General features: G+C 40.0%; 1 protein-coding gene across 4 annotated transcripts in view; it reads left to right on the forward strand.

Moving 5' to 3' along the window:
• The window catches only part of UXS1 (UDP-glucuronate decarboxylase 1), a 90186-nt gene that overhangs the window by 52490 nt on the left and 11951 nt on the right, over window positions 1-25745 (forward strand). For all 4 annotated transcript variants that reach the window (XM_038418768.2, XM_043511107.1, XM_043511055.1 and 1 more), the window contains 5 exons: window positions 145-249; window positions 2509-2568; window positions 7215-7336; window positions 19954-20073; window positions 24350-24393. In XM_038418768.2, coding sequence (XP_038274696.1) covers window positions 145-249; window positions 2509-2568; window positions 7215-7336; window positions 19954-20073; window positions 24350-24393 — 451 coding nt within the window. The remainder of the gene's footprint in view (window positions 1-144; window positions 250-2508; window positions 2569-7214; window positions 7337-19953; window positions 20074-24349; window positions 24394-25745) is intronic.

The following is a 25745-nucleotide window of genomic DNA, read 5'->3' on the forward strand; positions in this document are numbered from 1 at the left end:
ACTAGAGTTTGAAGTTAGGAGACAGATACGGAAGGTGAAGAGTTTGATCATAAGGCATTTGTTGCAGTGGTAGCTTCCTGCAGCCTTGCTGCTTTTTCATTTAGTTTATTATATTGGGATTTTTTTTTCTCCATTATCTCACAGTGGACCAGATCTATCATCTAGCGTCTCCTGCTTCCCCTCCAAATTACATGTATAATCCTATCAAGACATTAAAGACCAACACTATTGGGACATTAAACATGTTGGGTGAGTTGAAAACTTTTTTTCCCCCCCCTAACTTCATACATTTTGCTTGAAATACACAGAACTGCTAACAACTGTTGGGCTCACAATTGTGTTCCACTTAAACTTTAAGGCCCAGTTCCACCAAGGTACTTAAGCAGAGGCTTAATGATAGGCACATGAATAGTTCCATTAAAGTGGTTTATGAAAAATCAGAGGGACTATTTGCATTTTTATAGTGACACCACATGTTTAAGTACCTGGCTGAATCTGGAGCACAGCCATCTGCACTGAGGTCATTGTGTCTATTGTGCCATGTAAGACTGAATTCATTAACCCAGTTTGTTTACTAGCAAGCTAGCAAGAAGGTTCAAATTGTTGTTACGCTAACATTTTTAATTCAGTATTTAATAAGTGTTAAATCTGCAAACAGAACTCTCGTTAGTATTGAAAGAAAGTGGTTTTACGGTTAAAAAAAGGTATGCTTTCCCCCCTTCATTCTTTGTCTAGAATAACTCCTATATATCTTTGTTCATGTTGGATTAAAAACAGAACTGGAAAGGAAGAGCTGATATTTTCCTAATGTAAACAAAAATACTGACAGCTATTCTAGGACCAAGAAAGAGCCTTGCTTGTCTGGCACAAGAGAAGGAAGAGTTCGCCGAGGGATGGGAGGCAGGGGGAATGAGTCAAAACTCGAAGAAAAAAATTCATTTTCCTTGAAAGCCCCATTTTTTTTCTAGGACGTTTACCTTTTCATCTGAACATTTCAGTATTTCAGCTGAGGCCAGTTACAAACAGCATAGGAGCCATCTTGAGCATAGGAGCCAACCAGAGTACAAGGATTTCCATATTCATGTCCCAGTTATTGAGTAATATCTATGAAACAATTATGCAAATCAGGCACACAACCAGAGTGCAACTTGGGGGGAAAAGCTGCTGTTGTGTCTCAGTGACTGTGGAGCATCCCTGTGTTCAGAGTGACAGCTGACTCCATTTCAGTATAATGAGCGTTTGTGTGTAGAATTGCAAGAGCTCCATAGTATTGGTATCTCCCATTGTGGCGGTCTCTCCCCCAGCCAATACTGAGAGTCCTATGCTGCTGCTGAGGTCCTATACAGTGTCAAGGACAAATTCTCAGCTATATTACTTTGTATTTAGTGCAGTTAAGAGTCGGGGTATGGAAGCAGCAAAGTGGCTTCAAGCCTCTTTTATTATCCCTTTACGTTCTAGTCTCGATCCAGTTGTCACTGCTTTAGCTTGCACTGGTTGCCAGCGGCCCCTGGGATTTTTTGAAGTAGTGGGTGTTTGCTGAGACATGGGGATCCTCTGGCCCCACTTCTTTTCCCCAACCAGGAAATGCTGCACTGGCCACAGTTCAGGGAAGACTTAAAAGCTATTATCACAGTTCTGTGCCATCAAATTGTACCCCTAGCTAGGGGAGAAATTTCTATCACTAGCTCTGCCATCTTGAGAGTCAGTATGCCAGCAGAGCAGTGCAAAGCCTCAAGCCTCCCTCCTCCCTTATACTGGGCATAATCAGGCCCACTGCGTTAAGTTTCAAGAGGAGCTACAAAGGTCTAATGAACTTGCATGGGGAATATAACACACTTTTCTCCTAAACCACATAGCTCCATTTAGCTCCCACCCAGCTTCCTATTGATGTTTCTAGCCCTTGTGGTTCACAGGATATCAGACCGTAAAACAGTAACTATTCCTTCAGTTTAGCAGTATTTTTTTGGCCCCAATCCCAGACTTAATATAGCAAATTTTTAATAGGAGAGTGATTACCCATTAGAACAACGTACCGAGGGCTGTGGTGGATTCTCTATCACTGACAGTTTTTAAATCAAGACTGGTTGTTGTCCTAAAAGATATTCTTTAGTTCAAACAGGAATTAATTAATTAATGGCCTTGTGTTATGCAGGAGATCAGACTAGATGATCGCAATTGTCCCTTCTGACCTTGTGATCTATGGAAAAAAGTCCTGCACTTTAGTTCAGTGTAACTTTCAATCCATTAAATAAGTTTACGTAAGATTTGACAATTAGCCAGGTGTGCGATGTGAGTAGCTGCAGAAAAGCTCAGTCGTGTTCCTTCCAGCTTGAAGTTGGGTACTGGAGACTTGGAAGAAGAGAGGCTAGATCTGAAAGAAACTGATTAGGGAAGCCCTGAATTGTTGTGTGTCTTAGACAAAGTCGGGTCTAAATAAAGCAATGAACTTAACTGAAAGTCTTTTTGTATTTACTAAAATTCACTGTTTTACTTTTTCTCAATGTTTAGGATTAGCAAAACGTGTTGGAGCACGGCTTCTGCTGGCCTCTACCTCCGAGGTCTATGGAGGTAAGTCATGAGCATAGCTGGAGTATCTATGCTGTGACTAATCAAGGAAGATTTACAATAACTTCTGTGGATGGGGCATGGCAGCATCAAGTATTTGTGTAGTTGTCATACTTGGACTTGTTAGAGCTTTCATCTTAATGTTTAAAATGTAGATGCTAATTTTCACTTTAAGGCCCTTTTATGCTGCCAGAGTGGAATATATCAGCCCAAGTGTAAATGAAAATCAGGCCCTAAATGCTGTGTGTGTAAGAGTTGACCTATAAGAGAATGTCAGCATTCTTTGTAATAAAGGGGTCTTAGTGGCAGTTTCTAAATGTTGAACTCTTAGACTCCAGAGGCCATAGTGGGAATGCATTGGAGGAAAACAGGCAGCAAGTTTGATTCTTGTTCCCCAGACTGTTTGGAAACTGGATTATTATGATGATTAAGCAGCAACAATGGTGTGTCCAGTGCTGAACAAGCCACAGGCCCTGCTCTAAAAGGGCATACAAAGAAAAGGTCTGTCTACCTTGGAGAATGACCTACTGACAATATCACTATCAGCAATGAGCCCCTGGCTACTTCCTGCCTTCCCCTCTTTAAATCATGTTGAGAAGTATTTAACTAGTGCAGATGCAGCAAAATGCTCTTTGGTAACATCAGGGACCATGATTGGCCTTGTTGGTGCTAGATAAACTTTCTAAAAATTTCCATGTGCTGTGAACACCACTTCTACTCCACAAATACTAGCTTAATGGAACATTAATGTAGCTGGGTTACCATTAGTACAGGCATTTTCAACACTGAGCTGATCTAAGTAACACAGCAAGCAGCATGATGTTGCTAATAGCTGAACACACTAAAGACCTTTTCATTAAAAAGTTCCTAATTTCTCCCCTCTTGCTCTAGACGGAAAGAATGAGATGTGCTTTTTTTACTCCCCTCATGTTTACTTTTTGGATGGAATAACTTTAGGCAGCAGCTGCACCACAAATATCACAAACAAGAACTCCTCCAATGACGAGGCAGTCACTGCAAATGGCACGATTGTGTCTCATCCCACATTCCTGCCTCCCTATTTCTGTTATGCAAGGGTCAGTTCCTACAGAGGGAAAGCGCTGGGCCAGGAGACGCTTCCTAACTGAACAGCAAACCATATTCTCTCTTCCGGAAGATGGAACATTGCTACAGGCAGACCAAGCATAACAGTTCCGGAGCAGCATCTCTCCCCAGCAACCTGATTGCTGCAGGGGAAAACTTAAAGAAACACAGATTGTCAGACTTCGTTATGTATAAAATCCAGTCAGGCAAAGGGCCCTACCGCCTTCATATAGTAGCTAAATGGAAAGGAGTTATTATTTTTGAGTTCTTGGCAGGATAAACCCCTTGAAAATGCTCTTTAGCTGTTTCTGCTTCCTAAAGTGGTTCTCAAACTGTTCTCCAGGGTGCTTCCAGGTGATTGGCAGAGTTGCTTCTGTCAGAGTATTGAAGCATCTGCATGAATTAAAGCTGCACTGTAACTTGAACACAGTCCAGGACAACGTTAGGGTTTCCACAGGCTTTTATGATCAACTAAAACATCTGATGTCTTTTCACTGTCACATGTTTCATTTGGCATGAATTTAACCATGATAGAATCTGAGAACAGCTTAAAAATTAGAGTGGCAGCAAACATACAGAACTAAAACTCAGTGACCTAAAAAAAGTAGAGCAGCGGGGAAGCAGGATAACAATAGGAGTTTGGTAATATATGCAAACTTTAAACCCAGGGAGGAGAAAAACACAGCACAGATAAAATGGGTGTTGTAGTAAAACAACTATGTCATGTCTATTTTATCCTGCTCTAATTATAATTTTTCTTTATGAAATCAAGCTCTATTGTTGAAGCAGGGATGGTGTGGAACTGGGCTTGGACCTTGAGAAGGGAGGAGAGGGGAAAGTAATCCATGCTGTGGGCTCAATTTTAAAAAGAATAATGACTTGGGACCACAAGTTTCATTGACTTTCGGTGGGGCATTTTCTCCTAAGTCACTTGGATGCTTTTGAAAATCCTGTCTTAGTCTATAATATACAAAGATTCATGAACCATTGTCTTTTGATGTGCTCTAAAAATTATGGCTGAGTATATCTGACATCAGTATCTGCCTTCAGTGAGGTTATGAAGAAAAATTAAATTTCCCATGAGATTTGGCCATAGAGAACAGTTTTAATCAGTTAGAACCTTAGTTTGGAACTATAAATGAAATGCAAAATTTCTTTTTATACAGTGTCCTTTATAAAAAGCATCAAAAAGTTGTAGCATGACAAAGGCAAAGCTGTAGCTCCTGGCAGAGGAGGCATTGTAATTATAAGCCATTATTTGTTAGTGTCTTAACATTTTTTTAAAAAGGAAAGCTTGAAATCCAGGCCACAAATTGAGGGGGGTGGGAGGGTGGAAAATGATGCTCCTCTGTCAGTGGAACTATTTGTTTTTGGTATATGTGATGTCCCAGAACATTGTTTTCTTGAATGCTTATAGCAAATCTGGAACTGACTAGATTTCTTCTGAGGAGCTACAGTTCTATTTCACCGTCTGCCAGCCAGCTCTAGAGAGTAACGATTAATACAATTTGAACACTAACTTTCAAATATTACTAACATTCATTTTTAAATTGAATGAATCTTGGCTGAAATTGTAACCTCTCTGTGCCACTTGCTGACCTCTGAGTATCAGGCTCAGAGAAGAGCAAAGCACGCACACACCATTTTTTGTTTGTGGGGCTTTTCCCCACCTTCACCAAATCAGATTCTTTATGGCATGTCTAGATCTCCACCTCCTGGTTATTTAAAATGAATGAATTGGATATTGGTCCGTTAAACTCTTAGGACCTTTTATATTAGACAGTAAAAGCCTCAGGGTCTGTGCAGGTCTCTGCTCTAGCAGGTCTCTCTCTCTCCCTCTTTTTTTTTTTTTTTTAAATCCTCAACAGTAGCGTCCAGAAAGCAAAAAGTCTTGGACAGAACTGTAATTTTCCGTCTCTGCATATGTAAACAAGCATATTACCTATCCAGATGGAATTGTTTCCACTTTCAGTCATGCTGCTCTATATGGGTAATAAGAATCTAGAGAGAACTGGGCACAACTGATGATAATGTTATGATCTATTTGGACTTGAAGATCAGAATAAGAATTGTGATCTGTAACATTCCTGTTTTTCTTCCTTGGTTATACCTCTTACTGCTGAGCAGTGCTAAACATTCTGGGATTTATGGGTATCTTTTCACAGGTCACCAAAGAAACTAGGGGAAGTCAATCTAAAGTGTGTGTTTAATATTCAATACAAATAGTAACAGTAAAAAAGAAAAAGATGCTTCCAGAGCAGGGATACCTTCATCCAGGCTAGAATGCTAGTCAAAGTGTTGTAAAAAGATAATTTACTTCTGGGCCTGCCGGCAAGAATCTGTTTTTATGATTGTTAACTCAAGAGCTGAATGGTTGCTTACTAGAAAAGGTTGTGGGGACAACAAAATCTTCAAGGAACTAGTAAGTGGCATGGAGGAGAGTCTGACACTGTATTAAATATTCATGGGTGGTGGTGATGGTATTGACAGCTGTCTATTATATATGACTCAGCTGAATGTTTTTAATATTGTTTGTCCTGGCCACCTCCACCATTAACCAATCTATTTGAACCTGGCCTGCACCGCCAGGTATATCATACCAGGGATACACACATGGCTGAAAGCGAACTGGAACAGCGTGCTTGTAACTGTTCTTTTGTAAGCGGGATAGAGGAAAATTAAACTAACTCCAGATAAAGCCCCTAGCCCTTTCTTACACTCAGTTGCCTTTGCTTTGTCTAGATCCACTCAGAATCATCTTGGCTGAAAAAGTAATCTCTCTGCCACTTGCTGGTCCCTGAGTATCAGGCTGAGAGAAGAACAAGGCACGCACACACCATTTTTGTTTGCGAGGCTGTCCCGCACCTTCACCAAACCAGATTATTTATGGCATGTCTAGATTTCCACCTTCTGCTTCTTTTCCCCCAGCTCTTTTTTAAATTCCAAGATCTCTTAGCTCCTTTTACAAACTAAATAGAAATTAGCAAAGAACTCTAAATAACCTGTAATAACATCTTTATTAAAGGTTTCAGAGTAGCAGCTGTGTTAGTCTGTATTTGCAAAAAGAAAAGGAGTACTTGTGGCACCTTAGAGACAAACAAATTTATTTGAGCATAAACTTTCGTGAGCTACAGCTCACTTCATCAGATGCATTAAATGATTTTATTAAATGATCTTAGATCGGAATCTTGTTTTTGCGTCTAGAGTTATTCCATCTTTAAGTTCATTTCCAGACAAACATTCAATTCAGACTGCTGTGAGTAATGGCTCTTATGAGGAGACACATCCAACGAGGAGGCTGCTCTATTTAATATGCTCAGTTTGGGGATTTTATAGATTCTCGGTTCGTCCTTAATAGTTACACCTTTGGGATTCTATTTGATGAATCTATTGGAGTGAAAGATGTTGGAGTTTAATATTTTAAAAATCAGATAAATAACTTCAAGAAAAATTAACACTGTACATACTAAAACAAGCTCTATCAAAAGAGCCCTATATAAAATGAGTTACATTCCCTCTTCCTGTTACTAGAAAGAGAGTCATTCAAGTGTTGTTTCTCTCCATAGATCCTGAGGTTCACCCTCAAAATGAAGATTACTGGGGCCACGTGAACCCCATAGGACCTAGGGCCTGCTACGATGAAGGAAAGAGAGTTGCAGAAACAATGTGCTATGCCTACATGAAGCAGGTATTTGGTGTCAAATTCAGTGGGCTTGCTCTACAGGCTGAGTACAAATGCAGAACAAAACTGGAATGAATAAATATATATGCTAGGGGTGGAGGGAGGTAGATAATGTCTTGAGTAAGGGAATTCTTGCAATTGCAAAATCTGTTTTCTTTAACATGGAAGTTTTATTGCTCCCATCTTTTGTGATGTTTCAAGTGAACAACACTTTGCAAGAAAATGCTTTGCTGATCAGGACCTTAATGATTATCTTGGAGCAGCTTGATGAACACACTTGAAATCTAAATCAACAAGTTACCCTAGTACTAATATGATATGGGCTACATATTTTAAATCCCTTTTGGTAAAAGGCTTGAAAATATGCTGCTATAATTATAGCCTCTATGAAAGATTTGCATGGTTGATCATTTAACAATTATTTCAAACAAATTAAATCAGTAACTTAGCACTAGAATAAAGATGAATTTTATGAGGTATTTGTAACATGATTTATTAGCTTACCTTTTTATAAAGGAAAAAGATGATGGTTAAGGGTGTGTTTTTCTTCATTAATCAATATTAACTTTATGTGCATGAATCTTTTCTTATTTAGTTCAAGTAGTGTTTAAAGCTGAAAAGCTATATAATGCCCTTTAATTTGTAATGCATGGAGCTCTCTAATGTCTGGTTTTTTATTATTGTTTTGTTGTTTGGCATTTTTAGATTAAAGTGGCAGAGGAAACCAATGTTAATGCATTACACAAAATATTTCAAACCCTTGCAATGAGTAAATTCTTAACATTATTTTAAAACGCATAGCTGTGACTTAAACATAGTAAAAACATTCATGCCATTCTAACTTACCTCTGTGATCCAGTATGTTATAGCATAACCCAGTCATGTTATGGATCAGAAAGAGAATAATCTAAAGGATCTTGTCTGCTTTGCTCCACAAGTTTATCTTGTAAGCCAGGGATCAGCAACCTTTGGCATGTGGCCCATCAGGGAAAGCTGCGGCGGGCTGGGACGGTTTGTTTAACTGCAGCGTCCACAGGTTTGGTGATTGCAGCTCTCAGTAGCCACGGTTCACTGTTCCAGGCCCATGAGGGCTGCGGGAAGAGGTGGTCCGACCCGTGCTGTTTCCCGCAGACCCCATTGGCCTGGAACGGCAAACTGCGGCCAGTGGGAGCTGCGATTGGCCGAACCTGCGGACACTGCAGATAAACAAACCGTCTCGGCCCGCTAGCGGCTTTCCCTCACGGGCCAAAGGTGGTCAGTTCCTGTTGTAAGCTATAAAATGAAGATAGCAGTAGCAATTGAGGTGATGGGTGTGTTTTGTAATTATCTTTGGCACAGCAGTTCTTTCCATGATGGCTTGCAAACTGTTATATCTACCTGTGAACAGGTTTTATCCTGCTATGAGGTCTTGCCCATGTAACATTATGAATCCTCCGCAATTACATGGTACATACAGTAATATACTTGTAGCACTGCAGTCCTATGACTAGGGCCCTACCTAATTCACGGCCATAAAAAATGCGTCACGGACTGTAAAATCTGGTCTTCTCCGTCCAACCCCCCAATGAAATTGGTCTTTTGTGTGCTTTTTACTCCCTGGAAGTTTTTCTGAGAGTTTTATATGACTTAGGATTGTGTGAAGGCAACTTTTGTTTTAGAGCATGTTAGATAAAGTTCACAATGTGATAAAAATGAGCTCTCAGCCCTGCAATGACTGCCTACTGCTGTGGCTATTATTCTTGCACAGAGGTGATTCACTTTTGTAGTAATTTTTTAATGTTTTCTGCTCTTTTTATAATGGGGCAAGAGAAACACGTATTGGTTAAGAAACTCAAAAATATAAACAGATGCTGCTGGTGTGATACAAATGTTTGTAACTGCACTGGAGTATCTGCAGATATTCAAACCATGCAGAGTCAAACTCTTAAGCACAGTTACATGCAGATAGGTATGTCTTACTGTTTAAAATCATACGTTCAGATGTGCCATTCTAATAAAAATGGCACTTTTGTAATGTGTCCAATCAGTTTTTTTAATGTGTGTTCACAACTACTTGGTATCCCTATTTACAGCAGTAATCTGAGACTCTAATTGGAGGTTCAATGACATCTGCACTTCCAAGAATCTCAGCAAGCATGTTTTTTATCCAATTCTCAGGGCAGGTGGAAAATATCCTTTCTGGCTTTTTTCCGCTACATGTACACTAGAATGCATTGTTTGCTTCCTGGTTTTGTTTGGAAATTGCCTCTCGGCCTGTGCTCAGTCTCTTGAATTATGATGGGAACTGTGACGTTGTGTAGGACACCCCACTAATTATAGGAAGCGAGGTGTGGGCAGTCATGCCTAATGGTTAGTCAGGTGCTGGAGCTGAAGTCAGGAATCAAGCCAGGGTTCAGAGATAAGGTCAGGTGCCAAGCCAAAGGTCAGAGCTGGAGGCAGAGTCACAAGTCAAGCCAGGAATCAGCATCAGAGGTAGGTCATAGGAGCAGCAACGTGGAGCGAAGCAGGAACTGGGCACAGATGGGTGTCTGGAATAAGGAAGGCAGGAGTCAGGCCATGTAGGCAGGGTCTGTAGTAGCAGCTAGCTCGGGATTCACCTAGTTGCTTGGACTAAATTTCTAAGCCTCTTTCTTGGTTTAAGAACTGGGTCTCAGCCAATCAGTGGGACTGGATGTCTCCCCCAGTCAGGAGCTTCATGTGAGCTAGAGCTTCGCTAGCCCCCTTCTTCTCTGGTTTGGGTGAGCTGCTGTGTGGCAGGCACAGCCTGAGCACGGCCTGCAGACCTATGGGCCTGGGTTTGAACCCTGCCATCTCTCACACTAATATGATTATGCACATCCCAACTACATCAGTTTAAGCTGACAACTGTTCAGAATTCGTTTTCCATTATCTCACATAACATGAACCAAATATTTTCTTCTGTACTATACTATACTATACTATACTATACTAAATCATTGTTTTGTTAATGTAAACTAGGTTAAATACTGAGTTTTGCACTTTCCTTGACACTGTTTGAAAGATGTAGTGTGGTTAGCATCCGACTTCTTCTTTTTACAATTAAAAAATAAACTCTACTGCTTGGTGACCTGAAGTCTTGTTTCAGACCTTGTGAATTTCTAGATCATTAATCTTCCTTTTTAAACCCACATTTTCATACCAATTAAATTGTCCTTTCTACTTGTGGTTCTGTTTAATTGGCAGAGCAGTATTACTTGTGGGTGCCAGATGAAAACTCTGCGGAGTTTCACAAGTGCAGTGCTAGTAAGTAATCATCCAGTCTTCCCTTATTTTATGTGAAGTGTTAGCTTCCAAATTGCCTCAGGATACCTCCATTCTCTAATTAAAAATCACAATTTCTGTATTCCTAACTTGGCTACAAATATATTGGAAGAAATTGGATGTACTGATTATCATATCAAGATATTTAGTATTACAGAATTGTTTGTCATCATTAAATGTATCTAGAAGGTTTGTGCCTAGCCCCAGAAAAAAATTACTTATTGCTTAAACTTTATCAGACCTACTCAATGTGCAAAAACTAAATAGTGGGTGGAAAAATAGAGACAACTAAATAGAAAAGATGAGGTTTACAAAATAAAGATTAAAGAGCATGGGTTTTAAACAGAAAAGCAAACGTTGAATAACTATATTGTGAACACAGCTTTTTTTGTAATGCTCTTCCTGTTTTGTTTTTATGCATTGCACTTGTTTCTGTAATCCTTGTTTGTTAATGCACAAATTGAGTTGGTTTCAGTATTCATAAGCAGCCGAGATATATAAAATTTAAGGAGAACGAAAATTGTTGATTTAAATTGCTAATAGAACTACATTGTAATTAGTAACACTAAGTATAATTACTCAGTAATTATCAAAATTAGGGCTCGTGTACACTGGCACTTCACAGCACCGGAACTTTCTCGCTCAGGGGTGTGAAAAAACATCCCCCTGAGCTCAGCAAGTTTCAGCACTGTAAAATTACACTTCGTTAGGATTCCAGAGAAGAATTATTGTGGATTATGGATCAAGTTAAAAGTAAGTACTAACAAATGCTGAAAATTGTCATAGTAATGTGAAGGATCACATTTAATTCATATTAGCAATGGAAATGAGTTTAATTTCCAAGAGCGAGCTAGGTGGATCACAGGCCAAGTGAGATAGCTGTGCTACAGGAAAATGCCCTCTCCTTAGAGCAGGCAGTTAGCCATCCTAATTATTGATCCTGATACAGGAGAGAAGGTGGTGAGGCATTGGCTCAGATCAAAAGTTTTTCTGAAAGCCTTTTGTACAGCTCTGCCATACTCAACACTGGACCTGAAAGTTCCCAGTTAACTCAAGAGTGCCCAGCTGGTTCAGTCAGTAGTGCATGAGACTTTTAATATCTGGGTTGTAAGAGCCCAGTGTTGGGTGCATTACTGTCTATCCACTGGAACTACTTACCAAGAGTTGTGGTGCATTCTTCATCATGGGCAATTTTTAAATCAAGACTGGATATTTCTCTAACAAATATGCTGTAAATCAAACAGGAATTAATTCAGGGAAGTCCTACATCTGGCCAGTGATATGGAGGAAATCGGACTAGAAGATCAGAGTGGTCCTGTAACAGGGTTCACTCAGCACTCTGGCGCCTCCTGCTGGCTGTCCTGGGAATTAGCTCTGCATGATAGTACGCCCTCTTGGGTGGTGCCTCACTTCTATCCTGCTCTAGGAACCACATCTCTCTAAGGACCACAGCGTCCTCTTCAGTGACATAGCCCTCTGGCTGTGCTGCACTCTGTGCTCCTCCCTTCTAGGGGACCTGCAGAACTCTGTCCAGCCACTCCCCTTAGTGGCTACTTCAGCGAATTGTCTGGCTACTTCCTCGTAGCCCCAGCATCCTCTTTGTCCTTGCCTTAGGGCCTCAGCCTTGAAACACCAGCAGCCAGGAGCTGTCTCTCACTCCCCTGGTTCCTGCTCGCAGCACTGCTCTGTCCAGGGTGCTGGCAGTTCTCTCAGCCCTCCAGAGAGACAGTCCTTCCTCCCTGAACTCTCAGCAGAGAGCTGCCCTCCTCTGTCCTGCAGCTCCCTTTTATTATGGGCCTGCTGGCCTCTGATTGGCTGCTCCCTTCAATCTTTCTCTCGTTGGCTGCCTCCTGCACAGCCTTCCTATGGCTCTATTAACCCCATAAAGCCTAGTGTGAGGCAGGTAACCCATCACAAATCTTTTGAGGCTTTATGATCTATGAAGGTGCACATTGACTCTAGCATTGGTATACTTGATCACTGAATACTGCTCACCAGTCTGGGCAGGCAGTTCACATAACAAATCTCTGGCCATGCATCTTAATGCCACAGTCCTTTTCCCCTTTTTATGCTGTTAAGTGTGTCACTGCTTGTCAGTCACCAATAACTGCTGAGCAAGCAGCTGAAGCAAGAATTTTCAAGCCATTAGTTGTACAGCTGTTTCATGCAGACTCATGGGCCCCAACACACACACCAGAAGTCAAATATAGATCGACTTCCTGTCTTTCAAAACTGCATACATCAGCAGTTTAAAAGTAAGCCCAGCAGGATGGTGCAGGGTCATGCTCAATTCTCATGGTCACTTCTGCTCCCCACCTGGCCTGCCTAGTTATGCTAAGGTTGCTGCAAAGGCCTACTAGTTTAACTGCTTTTGGCAATAAACGTTGCAGTTGATTATTCCAGTTACTGGCCATGGCCTTGGCAATTTGCTAGGCTGTTAAAATCTCTCCTTACATTACCACAGGCAGGGTCTAATCATGTATCCATAATTGCTCTATCACATCAATTAATGAGTAAGTATAATACTGTCCAGAACACATTCTCACTCATGTTGAAAATTCGATAAAGCTATTTAGGACAAGAACCTTAGATCAAATCCTGGCCCCACTGAAGTCAATGGCAAACTCTCTCAGACTACAGTAGAGCCAGGATTTCCCCGCCTAGTTTTTTATTCTGTAAAGTGCATAGCAGGCTTGGGTGCTATAAAATTACTACTGATTATCAAGGCAATGATGTGGGGAGTAAAATTTAGGTTGAGTTCCACTAATGGCGTGATGCATATTACAAATCACCATGATGTCACCAGACTCAGGGACGACTGAGGGTTTTTTCTTATTCTCTCAGAAGGAGGTATTTCAGAAGATGCTTTTTAGAAGGTGAGGAGAGTGGTGATAACAGGAAGAAATAGTCCATATCAGAGGAATCTGTAAAAGGAAATTATTAAGCAAACGATCTCCTGTAATTGTGGCTTTATCCACTCGCATGTGCATCTTCATTACTCATCTCCAAAGCTTCCACTTTGTCTGTGTATATGCAGTTCAGTCCATCCATAGAAATCTTGTAATTATTGATGACCATTTTCATTTTAGTTCTGTAATCAACAAACAAGGTAGCCAGAGCATGAGCTCCCAGTGTGATAAAAGAGCTAATTCTTGGTTGTGTTAACAAGGGAATGTTGAGCAGAATTAGAGAGGTGATATTACTTTGGAATATGGCATGAGTGAACCACTGCTGGAATACTGTGTGCAGTTCTGGTGTCCATATTTTTCAAAGGATGTTAAAAAAGTGAAGAGGGTTCAGAGAATGATTTTTGGTTTGGAAACCTTATGATAAGAAACTAAAAATTCAATCAGTTTATTTTATTGAAGAGAAAGGTAAGAGGCTACTTGATCACAATCTATAATTACCAATGCAAAAAGAAGATGCAATACTAAAAGGTTCCTTAATGTCTCAGATAAAAGCATAACAAGGTTTAGTGGCTTGAAGTTGAAGTCAGCAAAATTTAAAGTGGACACGAGGCAAAATTTTAAGTATGGGGAATTAGCCATTGGAAGGGTCCTTCAAATGATGAGATGAAATTTTACACCACTTGCTCTAAATCAAGAGTAGGTGTCTCTAAAAGATATAATTTAGTTCAACCACAAGTTGGGATAAATGCAGGTTTCACCAAGTGAAATTCTGAGGCCTGGATTATATAGGAGTTCAGACTAGATGATTGTAATGGTCCCTCCTGGCCTTAAAATCTCTGAACTCTTCATTCCAGGCAGTGTAAATCATAGTGTAAAACAATCTTAAATGTTAGTAACATGCAAGGGTGAATCCAATTTGCTAATGTCATGGCCATTAAGTCAAATCTTTGTGTATATTGGTATAGTCAGGATTGGATTTTGTATTTGTAGGACCCATCGGTGACATTTTCTAAAATGAACTGCCTGCAAATAATTGCACTGTGATTACTGTTCAAAATTGTAGATGGTATAATTTTAATGTGTGTTTATTTTAGACATCAACAATTATATCCTTTGTAGTTGACTGCTAGTCAAGATTTTCACACAGATAACACACACTAGTCAAAAGAATTTCAAGGGATGCAGGCAGCAATTTTAGTAACTTTATTTGAAAGAGAGTAATTAGCCTAGTTTTGCTCACTGATAGCTCTGCAGGTTTCTGGAGTTTCCCTGTTAGGTTATTTACACATTTTGTTAGGATTTCTGATACCAGTGAGTCCCCCACATGCCAGAGTCACTTTGAAGCTCCTTTTGTCCTGGTTTCATGCAAGTAGTTTTTCCTCTTCCTTATTAATCCTTTGCTTACTGGCTGGTGATTCATAGTAGATGAATTTGCAAATTGTGAGCGTTAAAGTTAATTAATAAGAATAATTCACCTGTTATCCTGCTTCTGCATTGCAGCCTTAGTGTATGTTGAAGCTGTTTCAGTTAAAACAGTCATTGGAAACCTGTACACTCCTAAGTTGCATTCTGTGTTGATCTATTTTCTGCAGACCAAGCATCTTTCACCAAAAGTAGATTTATTAATGTAAAATATGGCATGTTTATTCTTTTTAAGAAAAATATCCATTGATATCATCCTGCCATGTCTTGCTGTAGACGTTATTGGAGCCAAGACTTTTTCAAAAATAAGTACCTACAGTTAAGAGTTCCTGACTTCATACTTAGGTGCCTAAATTAGTGGCCTAACTTTCAAAGGTGCTGTGTACCCTATATCTCTCAGTGAGGCGTTGTGAGTACCCTCACCTTGGAAAATGAAACCACTGATTTATTAGCTTAACCTTAGTCACGTAGTTTTGAAAATTTTGGCTCAGGGTAATAATTTCATAGGAGCCCTGACAATATTTGTTGGATAGTACATGCTATGCTTTGTCTGTCATTACTTTTTTTTTAAACAAAAATCTGTTTAAGGGGAAAATTAAATAAAAACAATAAAAATCACCAAAAATTTTAGATGTCAGTATAATTTTTCATAACTTAGGCCTAGTCTACACTAGAAAAGGTTTTCCGATATAGATATACCAGTATAGCTATACTGGAAAACACCCCCTAATGTAGATGCAGTTTTTATGCCATCAACAAAGTGCTTTTGCTGGGACAACTTACACTGGTTCCGTCACATGAGCAAAATAAACTATACCAGCAAAAGCATTTCTGTGTCAGTATAACACATTTGTGATTTGAAATATTGTGTGTTTAAAAAAAAAAAAAAAGACGCAGCCCTAACCAATATTGCTGTACCAGCAAAAGTTTCTAGTGTAGAGCAGACCTAAAATAAATGCCTTTGTGTACACGTCCCTTGGAAATCTGAAGCCGGAATCTGTTCACTTACCTATTGTTCTGTTTTATACATATGTAAAAGTCTATATACAATGTGCTTTTCAAGTTTTGTAAAAGCACCGAAGGCATTTTAAAGGGTTTGAAAAACAGGTCTAAATATATAGACAACGGGAAAGGTTTAAGATTTGTAGGAGGCAGGAATGAAATCAGAGACATGATTTTAAAACTGAAAGATTAGCGCAAGTTGTCTGCTTTGTACAGCTTTGGGGTGTGGCTCACCTGGTAAAGAGTGAAAGTTAGTCGAAGGGTGCGTCTACACTGGACTGTAAACCCACAGCAGCGAGTCTCAGGTCCCAGGTCTGCAGACTTGGGCATGCACTATGATGCTAAAAACATCAGTTTGGGGGTTGGGCTGGAGCTCAGACTGGGAACCTGAGGAGTGGGGTGGGTTTCAGAGCCCAAGCTCCAGCCTGAGACACAATGTTTACACTGCAACGTTTAGCGCTGTTGTGTGGGCCCCATGAACTTGGATCTGTGGATCTGGGCTCTGAGATTCGCTGCCATGAGTTTTATAACACAGTGTAGACATACCCTAAAAGAGACAGGGAAATTGCAGTGACATTCACTGTTCCGTTTAATTCAAGGACAGCAGGCAGCTCCTGTCATTAACTGTCCAACACTGCAGGTGGCTCTGGATGCCCCCCAGATCAGGATGCCTTCAACTTAAGTGTTTGGTTTGAACAGTAAACTTGTAGCCTCCTTATTGACTCGTCCCACCACCTTCTTTGCTCTGGGAAACTTGCAACTCGCAGCTGGGTCTATCTGGATTGAGTCTTCCTTCTCCCCTTCCCGCTTCAGCAAATAAATACATGGTTTAGTATTATGAGTTAGCAGCACACATGAAATAACTGCCCAGGCCCTAGATGTTGGTGTGCTATCCTGAGATGAGGAGGGAGGTCACAGCAATGCAACGTGGGTTTGGAGGTGTTTAAACTAATGGGGCATGGCTAGGAGAATAACATTCTATAAATATTTGATGCCTCAGATAAATTATTCCAGAAGAATATGGAGGGGGGGTTACTAAAAGTAATAGGCTGAAAATGAGGGGGGAAATTTAGGCTGAATATTGGGATAAGATTCCCAGCACTGAGATCTAATAGTTTCCCAAGGGAATGGGCGGAGGCCTGATTTTCTTGGGAGACCTCAAAATGAGGCTTCATAAAACACTATAAAATAAACTTTAGGAATGGTACTCCATTGGGACGTGGGTGGAACTAAATCTACTCTATCTCTGGCTTCTGTGCTAGCTACTTGACTCAGTTGTGTAGCTTGAAAAACCTCCCAGCAGAGACGGGGATGGTGGTTTTCCCTAACGTGTCTTGAATCTTGATCATTAGGTACCCTCTCGCCCTTGTAGTGTGAGCTCTTGCTGACAGGCACTATCTCCTCTGTGTATTTCACTGTCGTGCACACACTGCCATTTTGCAACCTATATTGGATAACAGAAGCCAGTTGACCCAACGTGTGCAGTACTGCATGAAATATAGTCCACAGTTGGAGACTCTTGTCTATTACGAATAATGGGAGTGGTGAACATGAAGGAATGAGAAACCAGATAGGGCTGTTTGCAGATGCTGAGGAGGCATTCATAAACATGGTGTAATGTACTCTGTAAGCTACTGTTAGAAGTACAAAGCTTGACACATTGCATTACAAAGTCCTTTCAACAGCTTCCGATCAGACATGCCAAACCCTTAAGAAAAACACAGAAATTGGCCTTGTGTTTGGCTTAATTGGCTTGTGAGTTGCTTGTTGTCTAGTTTTTGGCTTGTAGCTTGTTGCTTCTTTTTTTGATCGGTTCCTGGCAAGCAGGGGCAAGGGTGGGGGGAGAGATTCAGAGGTGCCCAGTGGGCCCACCGCAGTGCCAGACTGCACGCCGGGGGGATCTAGTCACATAGAGTGTTGGTGTTCTTAGGGGTTGGCTTGTTTTGGCCTTGTTTTGAAATGGGATTAGCTTGATTCTTGGCTTATTGTGAAGTCGAGGTGCTTATTTGCCACGAGAAAGTTGACAACTGTGCTTCCAATAAAGCACACGTGGCTGATTGCCAGTCCCTTGATGTGGATAGGGAACATGCCTTCAGATAGTGTCAGTATGGTCTTTGGGGTAAAGCACAGGATTGGAAGTCAGGAGAGCTGTGTTGTGTTTATAGTACTGACACTAACTTGCTGTTACAACCTTGGGCAAGAGACAGCAATCTTTTCTGTGTTACAAAAATTTCCTATTATTGACAGTGAGTGCAAGCTCAACACAGGTTAGCTGCAAGTTTAAACAAGGGCAAACTGTGCTCAGCACTGTTTAAACCTTACCCACAGTTTCTGAAATGGTGCAGAACACTGTTTGTTCTTATTTGTTCTTGCAGTTGAACCGTGGGCACCTGCATCCCTTGGTGACGTACTGTTGGGCAATGGATAATTTTTACAATGTTTTTATAATGTTGCCAAGTCGTTAGCCTCTCTCTCATCCTTTTTTTCCCGTCTGTGAAATAAATACCCACCTTTTTCACAAGGCTGCTGTAAGGATGAATTTGTTTATTTATAAATGATTCTGGGTTCCTGGGGCAGGCAGTTAAATATTCTTATAGCTGAAGCTACTTTCAGGCTAACCCTGTTTCCAAGAAAATCATTCTCTCTGGAGGTCTCTCAAGTGAGGGATGTTGAGCACAGGTTGCAGTTTTCTGAAGAGAAGCTGAACGTGCGTGCAGCCCACTGTATGTGTATCCCCCCTCTTGTAATGGGAAACTCCACAAGCATCGTTTCACCATGTCTTCAAGTCCTCTTTTTCCAGGAAGTGGCAACCAACCACAGTCTGTGGGCAAACTGTTTGAAAACTTAAAGTTCCGTGTTTTCATTGAAAGACTCAAGAATATTGTAACAGATTATGTGATTTATATAACCCTAGAAGTTTGTGCTTGTGACTTCTGCTGCCTTTGAATTAGTGGTAAGAAGTTTACTTTCTGAGGTGAAGTTTCTACATGTTGTCACAATGAACTGTCGCGTGCATTAAAAGCCAACCCTGTGCATTAGTTCACCATGGCTGAACGTTCTCCTTGCCATGAAGGCTGAGGATTTGGCTCTCGCAGAATTTAAGTGAAACTGAGTTTGTTCTCAGTGATGGTTTCCAGTCCTGCAATTTCACAAGATCACAATACCATCTATAGACCACATTTGGTTCTGCTTGCTAAAACTCAGTTGACTGCACTGATTATCTGAAGATGGATTTACATAGCATTCACACAAAGCATTACTGGGTATAATGGAAACATTTCTCAGATTAAAATAAAATTTTTGTAGTATTGAAGTTGTGCAAATAAACAATGGGGATCTGAAAAATAAACTAGCCCGTAAACTTCATGTAGGCTAATGTGAAACAGTAATGTTATGGCTATGGTTAGGCGGTCACTTTATTATAAGCATCAGTTCAGCACCTCTGAAAATCAGGCTCCTTTAAGAGAGCTCACAATGGGCACCCAAAAATCTTTAAATCACTTTATAAAAATTTCTCACTGTGCTTAGTCACGGATTATTCTGTGGCCTTGGCAAAGTCACTTGATTGATGTTATCCAATCTGTGAAAATACTTTTCTGGTGTCTCATTGCTAAATCCTTAGAGCCTCTGATGGAAGACCCTATTGAATTGCAAAGTATTATTATGTTAAAGTATTTCTTAAAAGAAAAATTCATTAGGGTAAAGAACAGTCTTCAGATGTTCCATCAGTGTTATATTGCATTATGAATGTAGATAATTAGAGTAAATTCTCCTAACACATGCTCTGTGGTTTATGTGAAGTTACAGGAGTCTCAAGGTGAGAAAGCAGCATGTGTTTAAAAAGTGTATATTAGCATTCTTATACTTACAGAAATATCTGCCTTTCTGGGGAAAAAAAACCACCTACTAAATGTGGACATTTGCACTTTGAAGGGATTGGCGTTGGGGGAGGGAGGGTTGTGGAATCTTCATTAAGTACAAGTTTTGTTTGTTTTCTTTTGCTTACAGGAAGGGGTTGAGGTGCGAGTTGCTAGAATATTCAATACCTTTGGTCCTCGGATGCACATGAATGATGGCAGAGTTGTCAGTAACTTTATCTTACAGGCTCTTCAGGGAGAACCTCTAACGGTAAGTAATTGGCACTTGGTCCTGGGCTTAGAACAAAACCACTTAACGAATGCTATGGCCAAGATTTTCAAAAGTGACTGATGATTTTTTTTCAGTTCCCTAGCTTTTGGGTGCACAACCTGAAGCACTTGAAAGAGGCTAGATTTTTAGAAAATGCTGAGCTTCCACTCTCTGAATATCAGGCCTCGAAATGTCTCAACCTGTGTGTCCAAAAATAACTAGTCATTCTTGAAAATGTTGGCCTGTATTTAAAAAACTTTATGGGTGCGCACAGTACTGTACTATACCACAGCCTTTTTTTTTGTGACCTTGGGCACGGTGTCTCTGCCTCAGTTCCCCATCTGTAAAATGGGGATAATAGCACTGCCTTGCCTCACATGGGTGTTGTGAGGAGAAATACGTTAAGGATTGTGAGGCGCTCAGATAATTCAGTAATAGGGCCTTATAAGTGCCAAAGATATAGATAGAAGCATACATCCTAAATTAATCATAATACAAAAATGGATGGTGGAGGGGTATTTGAGGTAAAGGATGAGATCATGAGATATATAATTTCATATACATGGCAACTTTTTAGATTTCACATATAAAATTTGGAGACAATGTCTGAAGCAAAGAATGGTACTAGGAAATCACTCAACGGCTTTCTAGGATTTTATTGTTTGAATTAGGTACCTTTTTAAAGTGTGCCACAGGGAGTTTATGGGACAGTTAGAGAGCAACACGTTTGAGTACTCTACAAAGCACACCCTTGTAGAGGGCTTTGCTGCATTGGGTAGACAACCCCAAGATTGAAGTGCATTATTTATGGACAGTAATAATTTGTGTGTGGTCTGCATGCTAGCAAAACTCCTGTTTGTTTGGAAAGGAATATTGCTCAGGCAAAAAAAGTTCCTAGTCAGTAAAGAGAGGGGAGCTGAAGTCAATTTTTTCAGGGTATCTAACAGTCAGGAAAGATGTTGGGGGCCAGTATTCTTTCTCATACTTCAACACAATATTACTAGTTCCTCTTTTTCCCCTCTTCCACTAAAACAAACAAAAATACCAATTTATAATGATAGAGGGATGAGTTGACCTTGTGAGAAAACCTTCAAAAATGACTAGACCAGCCTAGGGCAGGGCTGCTAAGTGTCCAAGCACTGCTTATTCTTTCAGTTCTTCATACAGATGCGCTGGGGAAGGGTTGCAGTGTTTTGGGGCTGGGGATAGAAGAAATTATGCAATGGCATGTTCCAAAACCAGTCGTTTCTTGGTACAATCCTTCTGATTTTACATGGTTGTGGTGAGTCATTCCCTTTGTACTGCCCTATGAACATGCCCACATCTATCACATGGGGTTAAACCAGAGAAAAGTAGCACAAAAGACAGCGATCTCCACCCAAGAATTAATTTAACGTTTGGGTTTTCAAAGGACTTTTTGTAAATTCTTTTGAAAGGGCCTTCACCCTCCTATCCACCCCATCCTCCACCCCTAAAAGCTGCAATTGGTTAGCTGGGACTGGCTGCATAGAACAAATTTTTTGTGGGCAAAACAGGGTGGGCAAAACTTATTTCAGGCGGAGAGTTTTGATCCTAGTGGGGTTTTTTGATTACATCAGAATATACAAACACAATAAAGCAATTACTTGCCAGTACTTTCTGATTATGCCCTGTGTACTCTATGCTCCTGGGATGATATTCAGAGGGCACAAAGTATCTCTCTCTAGGTGGCATTTAGAAGTTTTGCATAGAGCATCAAGGTCAGATGTTGCTGTGTGATTTATCTGACCATTCTCCTGTTGCTTATACCATGCTGGTCAAGTGGTTGATATGTCAGCTTGGCATCTGAATACCTCACGTAGTAGTTCTGAGCTTCTCAGACTTATCCAACAGAGCCTTGACTTTTTTTATAACTACCAATTGTGAGAACGTAATCATTGCAGAGACACAAAATTCACTGACAGCTTTCTTAAAAGGTGTTTATATGGAATATTTATCTAGATTTAAAACAATTCATAGTTCAGGATATTTCAAAGTGTCATCAAGAAAAGCTTGGAGTAGTACTGTCCTCTGGGAGGAGAGTTGAAGGCTTGTCTGTGTTCAATTTTTTAAGTTTTTTTTTTCTTTTTTTTTTAACTCTCAACAGCCAATCTATAGTTGAGCTCCTGGTGTTGAAGCTGCACCTGTGGAGCAACGGGGAAATTTTAAGCAAATAAGTTAGTGTGAGCACAACCAAAGTTGAATGATGACTCCCTTTAATTCTTTGGAGTCTGAAAAGTCACTAGGGAAGAGGATGAGGGTACCAGTGATGCTTCAGCATCCTGACTAGGTGGTGGACATTGGTTAACTGGAGCACAAGAAATGCAGCTGTCCATTTGGATGAATGGGTGGTCAGATTTTTAAAGTTGTCGCAAGTTATTGCTATTGTTTATATTGCAGTGACGCCTAGAGGCCCAACCAAGGATCAGGTCTCCATTGTGCTAAGCATTGACATGTCAAAAAGACAGCCTCTACCCCAAAAGTGTTCACTATCCAAGTATAAAATGAGACAACAAGTGGATGCAGCAGGCAAAGGGAGCACATGGTAACAGTGGAACTCAGTTCAGTGTAACAAGTAGCAATCGCTGCACAGATCAGTTACGTAACCATTGCTGGATGTTTTGCAGCCATCACAGCAGAGGAGCATTACAAGGAAAACTTTGAAGAACGCCTTGTGGTAGACTTCTTTGTTATAATTTGTAAAAGTCTCTTTCCATAGATAAAATAATAATAAATTTGACCCAAGGTCACTGTACTACTAGTGCATGAGTATCAAAAAGCAAAATTGATTAGGCATAAGAGTGAGACTGAAGTTTTGTTGAATTGGCCAACCTCAGTAAAATAAATCAACAGCCAGCAGAAAAACACTGAAAAGTGAATCAGAAATCAAAAACTTAATTTTTTTTTTTACAACTTTTGGTGTTAAAATTAAAATCTGTTCTCATTAACTATTTTAAAATATGAGTTTTTTATCCAACCCCCCTCCCACAAATAAATGGATAAAAGCTCTTGTTGTTTAAAAGAGAAGTTCAAATGTGGGAATTAATTATACAAAATGGAACATCTCTCTTAATTATTCCTCATTAGAGTCAAATGTTTTTGTCCCATGCAAACAGTCAGCTTGTTTTTATTGTTAAAGTATTTATATGAGAAGTTGTTGGGGGGGAGGGAACACAGCATATTCTAAGACTGCCTTTAAAATGTGGCAACAGATCACTGAGTAGGAAACATGCACAAAGTGAAATTTTCTCTGCCCCCTTTCTTTCTTAGAGATAGATAAAATTGAATATATTAAAACAGAGGCTGGAAAGCTGTGTGGGGCATACTGTCGAGCCACCAGTGCACTCTCCCACATTTCTTTCAGAATAAGATTAAGTAAACTCTATTAGACCTCTAAATGTTTAGGGCTTCATCCAAAGCCCACTGAACTGAAGGCTCCCTTTGAGATTAGTGGAGTTTAGGTCAGATCCTTAAAGCAGGCTTAACCAGAAACAGATGTTGGCATGTATATCAATTGTGTCCCTATTTTCTGAGCAAAACAAATATTATATCTACTTCTTCCGAAAAGTTTTTCTAATTCAGTGAGTGCCCGTGTCAAGAGGTGTATCCACATTTTTATCCTTAAACATGCCTATTCATAGCTTTCAAATATTGTTCTTGATTTATACTGGAAATTGTTATTGATTTATACTGATTTATTGCCTTAACTTCACAGCCAACTTGTGTAAAAACTGAAGGTATCTGTACTGTGGTGGAGCCATTGCAATGCCTTAGTTATGTCCACTTAATGTGAGGGTTTTTTTTTATTTTTGGTGATTGTTGCATGAAAAATAGTAGGTCTGCCTCAGATATTCACTGCATAGTCAGTGTAGAGATTCAGACAGCCGAGTGTCACGGTCAGGCCTGGAAAGCGATATAAGCAGCTGCGTTTTCTATGGAGTACAGAGGAGGGACACTGGTGGGTCCTGGGAAGACCAGAGAGAAGTAAGCTATAATCCTCAAGACAAAAGATAAGGAGAGTTCTACCTGTAGACAGTGAAAAGGGGTTGAATCTTAGAAGAGTAGTGTATGAAGAATTGCCAAGATTAGGATTTGGCCTGGCACTCATGACTCACAGTCTGGCAGACAGATCAGATTATAACTTGATTTTGTGTCCCAACTTCATGCCTCAAGTGGTCCTGACAGCCTATTTATGGTGGTGTTGAGACATGCCATATGTTTTCATGTTCTTGTAACTTTGATTTTCATTGTTTTTTAGGTCTATGGGCCTGGAACTCAAACAAGAGCATTCCAGTATGTCAGGTATGGCTTGCTTGTTCTCTCTAGCACTTTTCTTCAGCATCTGATACCTGCCATCATATTATGGTAGTCTCAGACATTCTATAGACTGGATCAAGCCAGTAAAATGTAAAGCAAAATGGGAAATGTACAAACAGTTCTGTTTCTTAGATATGAAGTAGTGTTCTAGAACACAAATTCTACTTTCACGGAGAAGTTAAATATATAAATGGTCTCTACCCAGGTGAGAACTTTAAATTCAGACATCGCTAGTAATTTGTGGTTATCCTCATCAGTGGACACAAGTGGTTCTGTCATCATTTTTCTGCTTCATGAAATCTCAAGTTTCATGTCTTTGTATCTGAATGCACTGCTGCCACCTTGTGTTCATAGGGGTCTATGTAGCTTTTAATATGATTTCTAGAAATAGGCTTATACAATGAGGTTTTAGCCACTGATGAAACTACAACATGGAGCTGCTTTGTGATAAAGCCCAAGTTTAGATAGATACAGGGCAGATGTAGTTTAAATTTAGTGCAGTGTGTTGCTTACTGTGGAAGTAGCACCTTGCAAGCCACAGTGTACAGATGACACTCCTAACACTAAGGAGTTTTCACTGGTTAAAATTTCCCTTGTAGACAAGATCTAAGTTTGTCCTTCACCGTCTTTATTAGGAAATATTCATATCAGAGCAGTAAGATTCAGGGGCTTTTAATTTTGATGTCTGTTTTGTGTCTAGCAGAAATAAAATCATAACTTCAGCTCAGGCACGTCATCTGTGATTCCAATTTAAATCTCCTTTCAGACATTGATTGTATTTCTGAACTCAGTAAAAGAAAATGTTTTTAATTGTATGTAACCATGAATAGAGTCTAACCATATTTCATCTTCATTTGAAATTTGCAACTCTTTATTAACTGTTCCTATAACACTATGGTAGGGTTTTCTTGCAGCACAGATTAGAATTCCCTTGGGAATTTGTGGTGACTTCCCCCCCTCCCCCTTCAGGCATCATTTGAATCTTCCCTTATTTTAAAATGACAAAAGTGCTTTATTTCATGTATTATAATTACTCATCGCATGTTAAAATTAGACTACTTTGGTACTGAAAACCAGTGTGATCAGAACTGGATCGTGTCTAATAAGGCAAATCTTTAATTTACTAAAAATACAGCTTAAGCAGTCATTTAAAACTACTAATTTTAAAGGGCACAGCATGTCTGGTTTTCGTTTATTATTTCTTTTATCTGTATCATACTGTTTTTTATATCTAGGACAATTCCCCTTTTATCCCCCCCATCCCCTCGCACACATCTTGAAGTCTGCTTCACTATATAAATGACCTCAACTAATCCAAAAATATAGACCCCCTCTTC

Source organism: Dermochelys coriacea, chromosome 1 (genome assembly GCF_009764565.3).
Source record: "Dermochelys coriacea isolate rDerCor1 chromosome 1, rDerCor1.pri.v4, whole genome shotgun sequence".
In the NCBI taxonomy this organism is placed as follows: Eukaryota; Metazoa; Chordata; order Testudines; family Dermochelyidae; genus Dermochelys; species Dermochelys coriacea.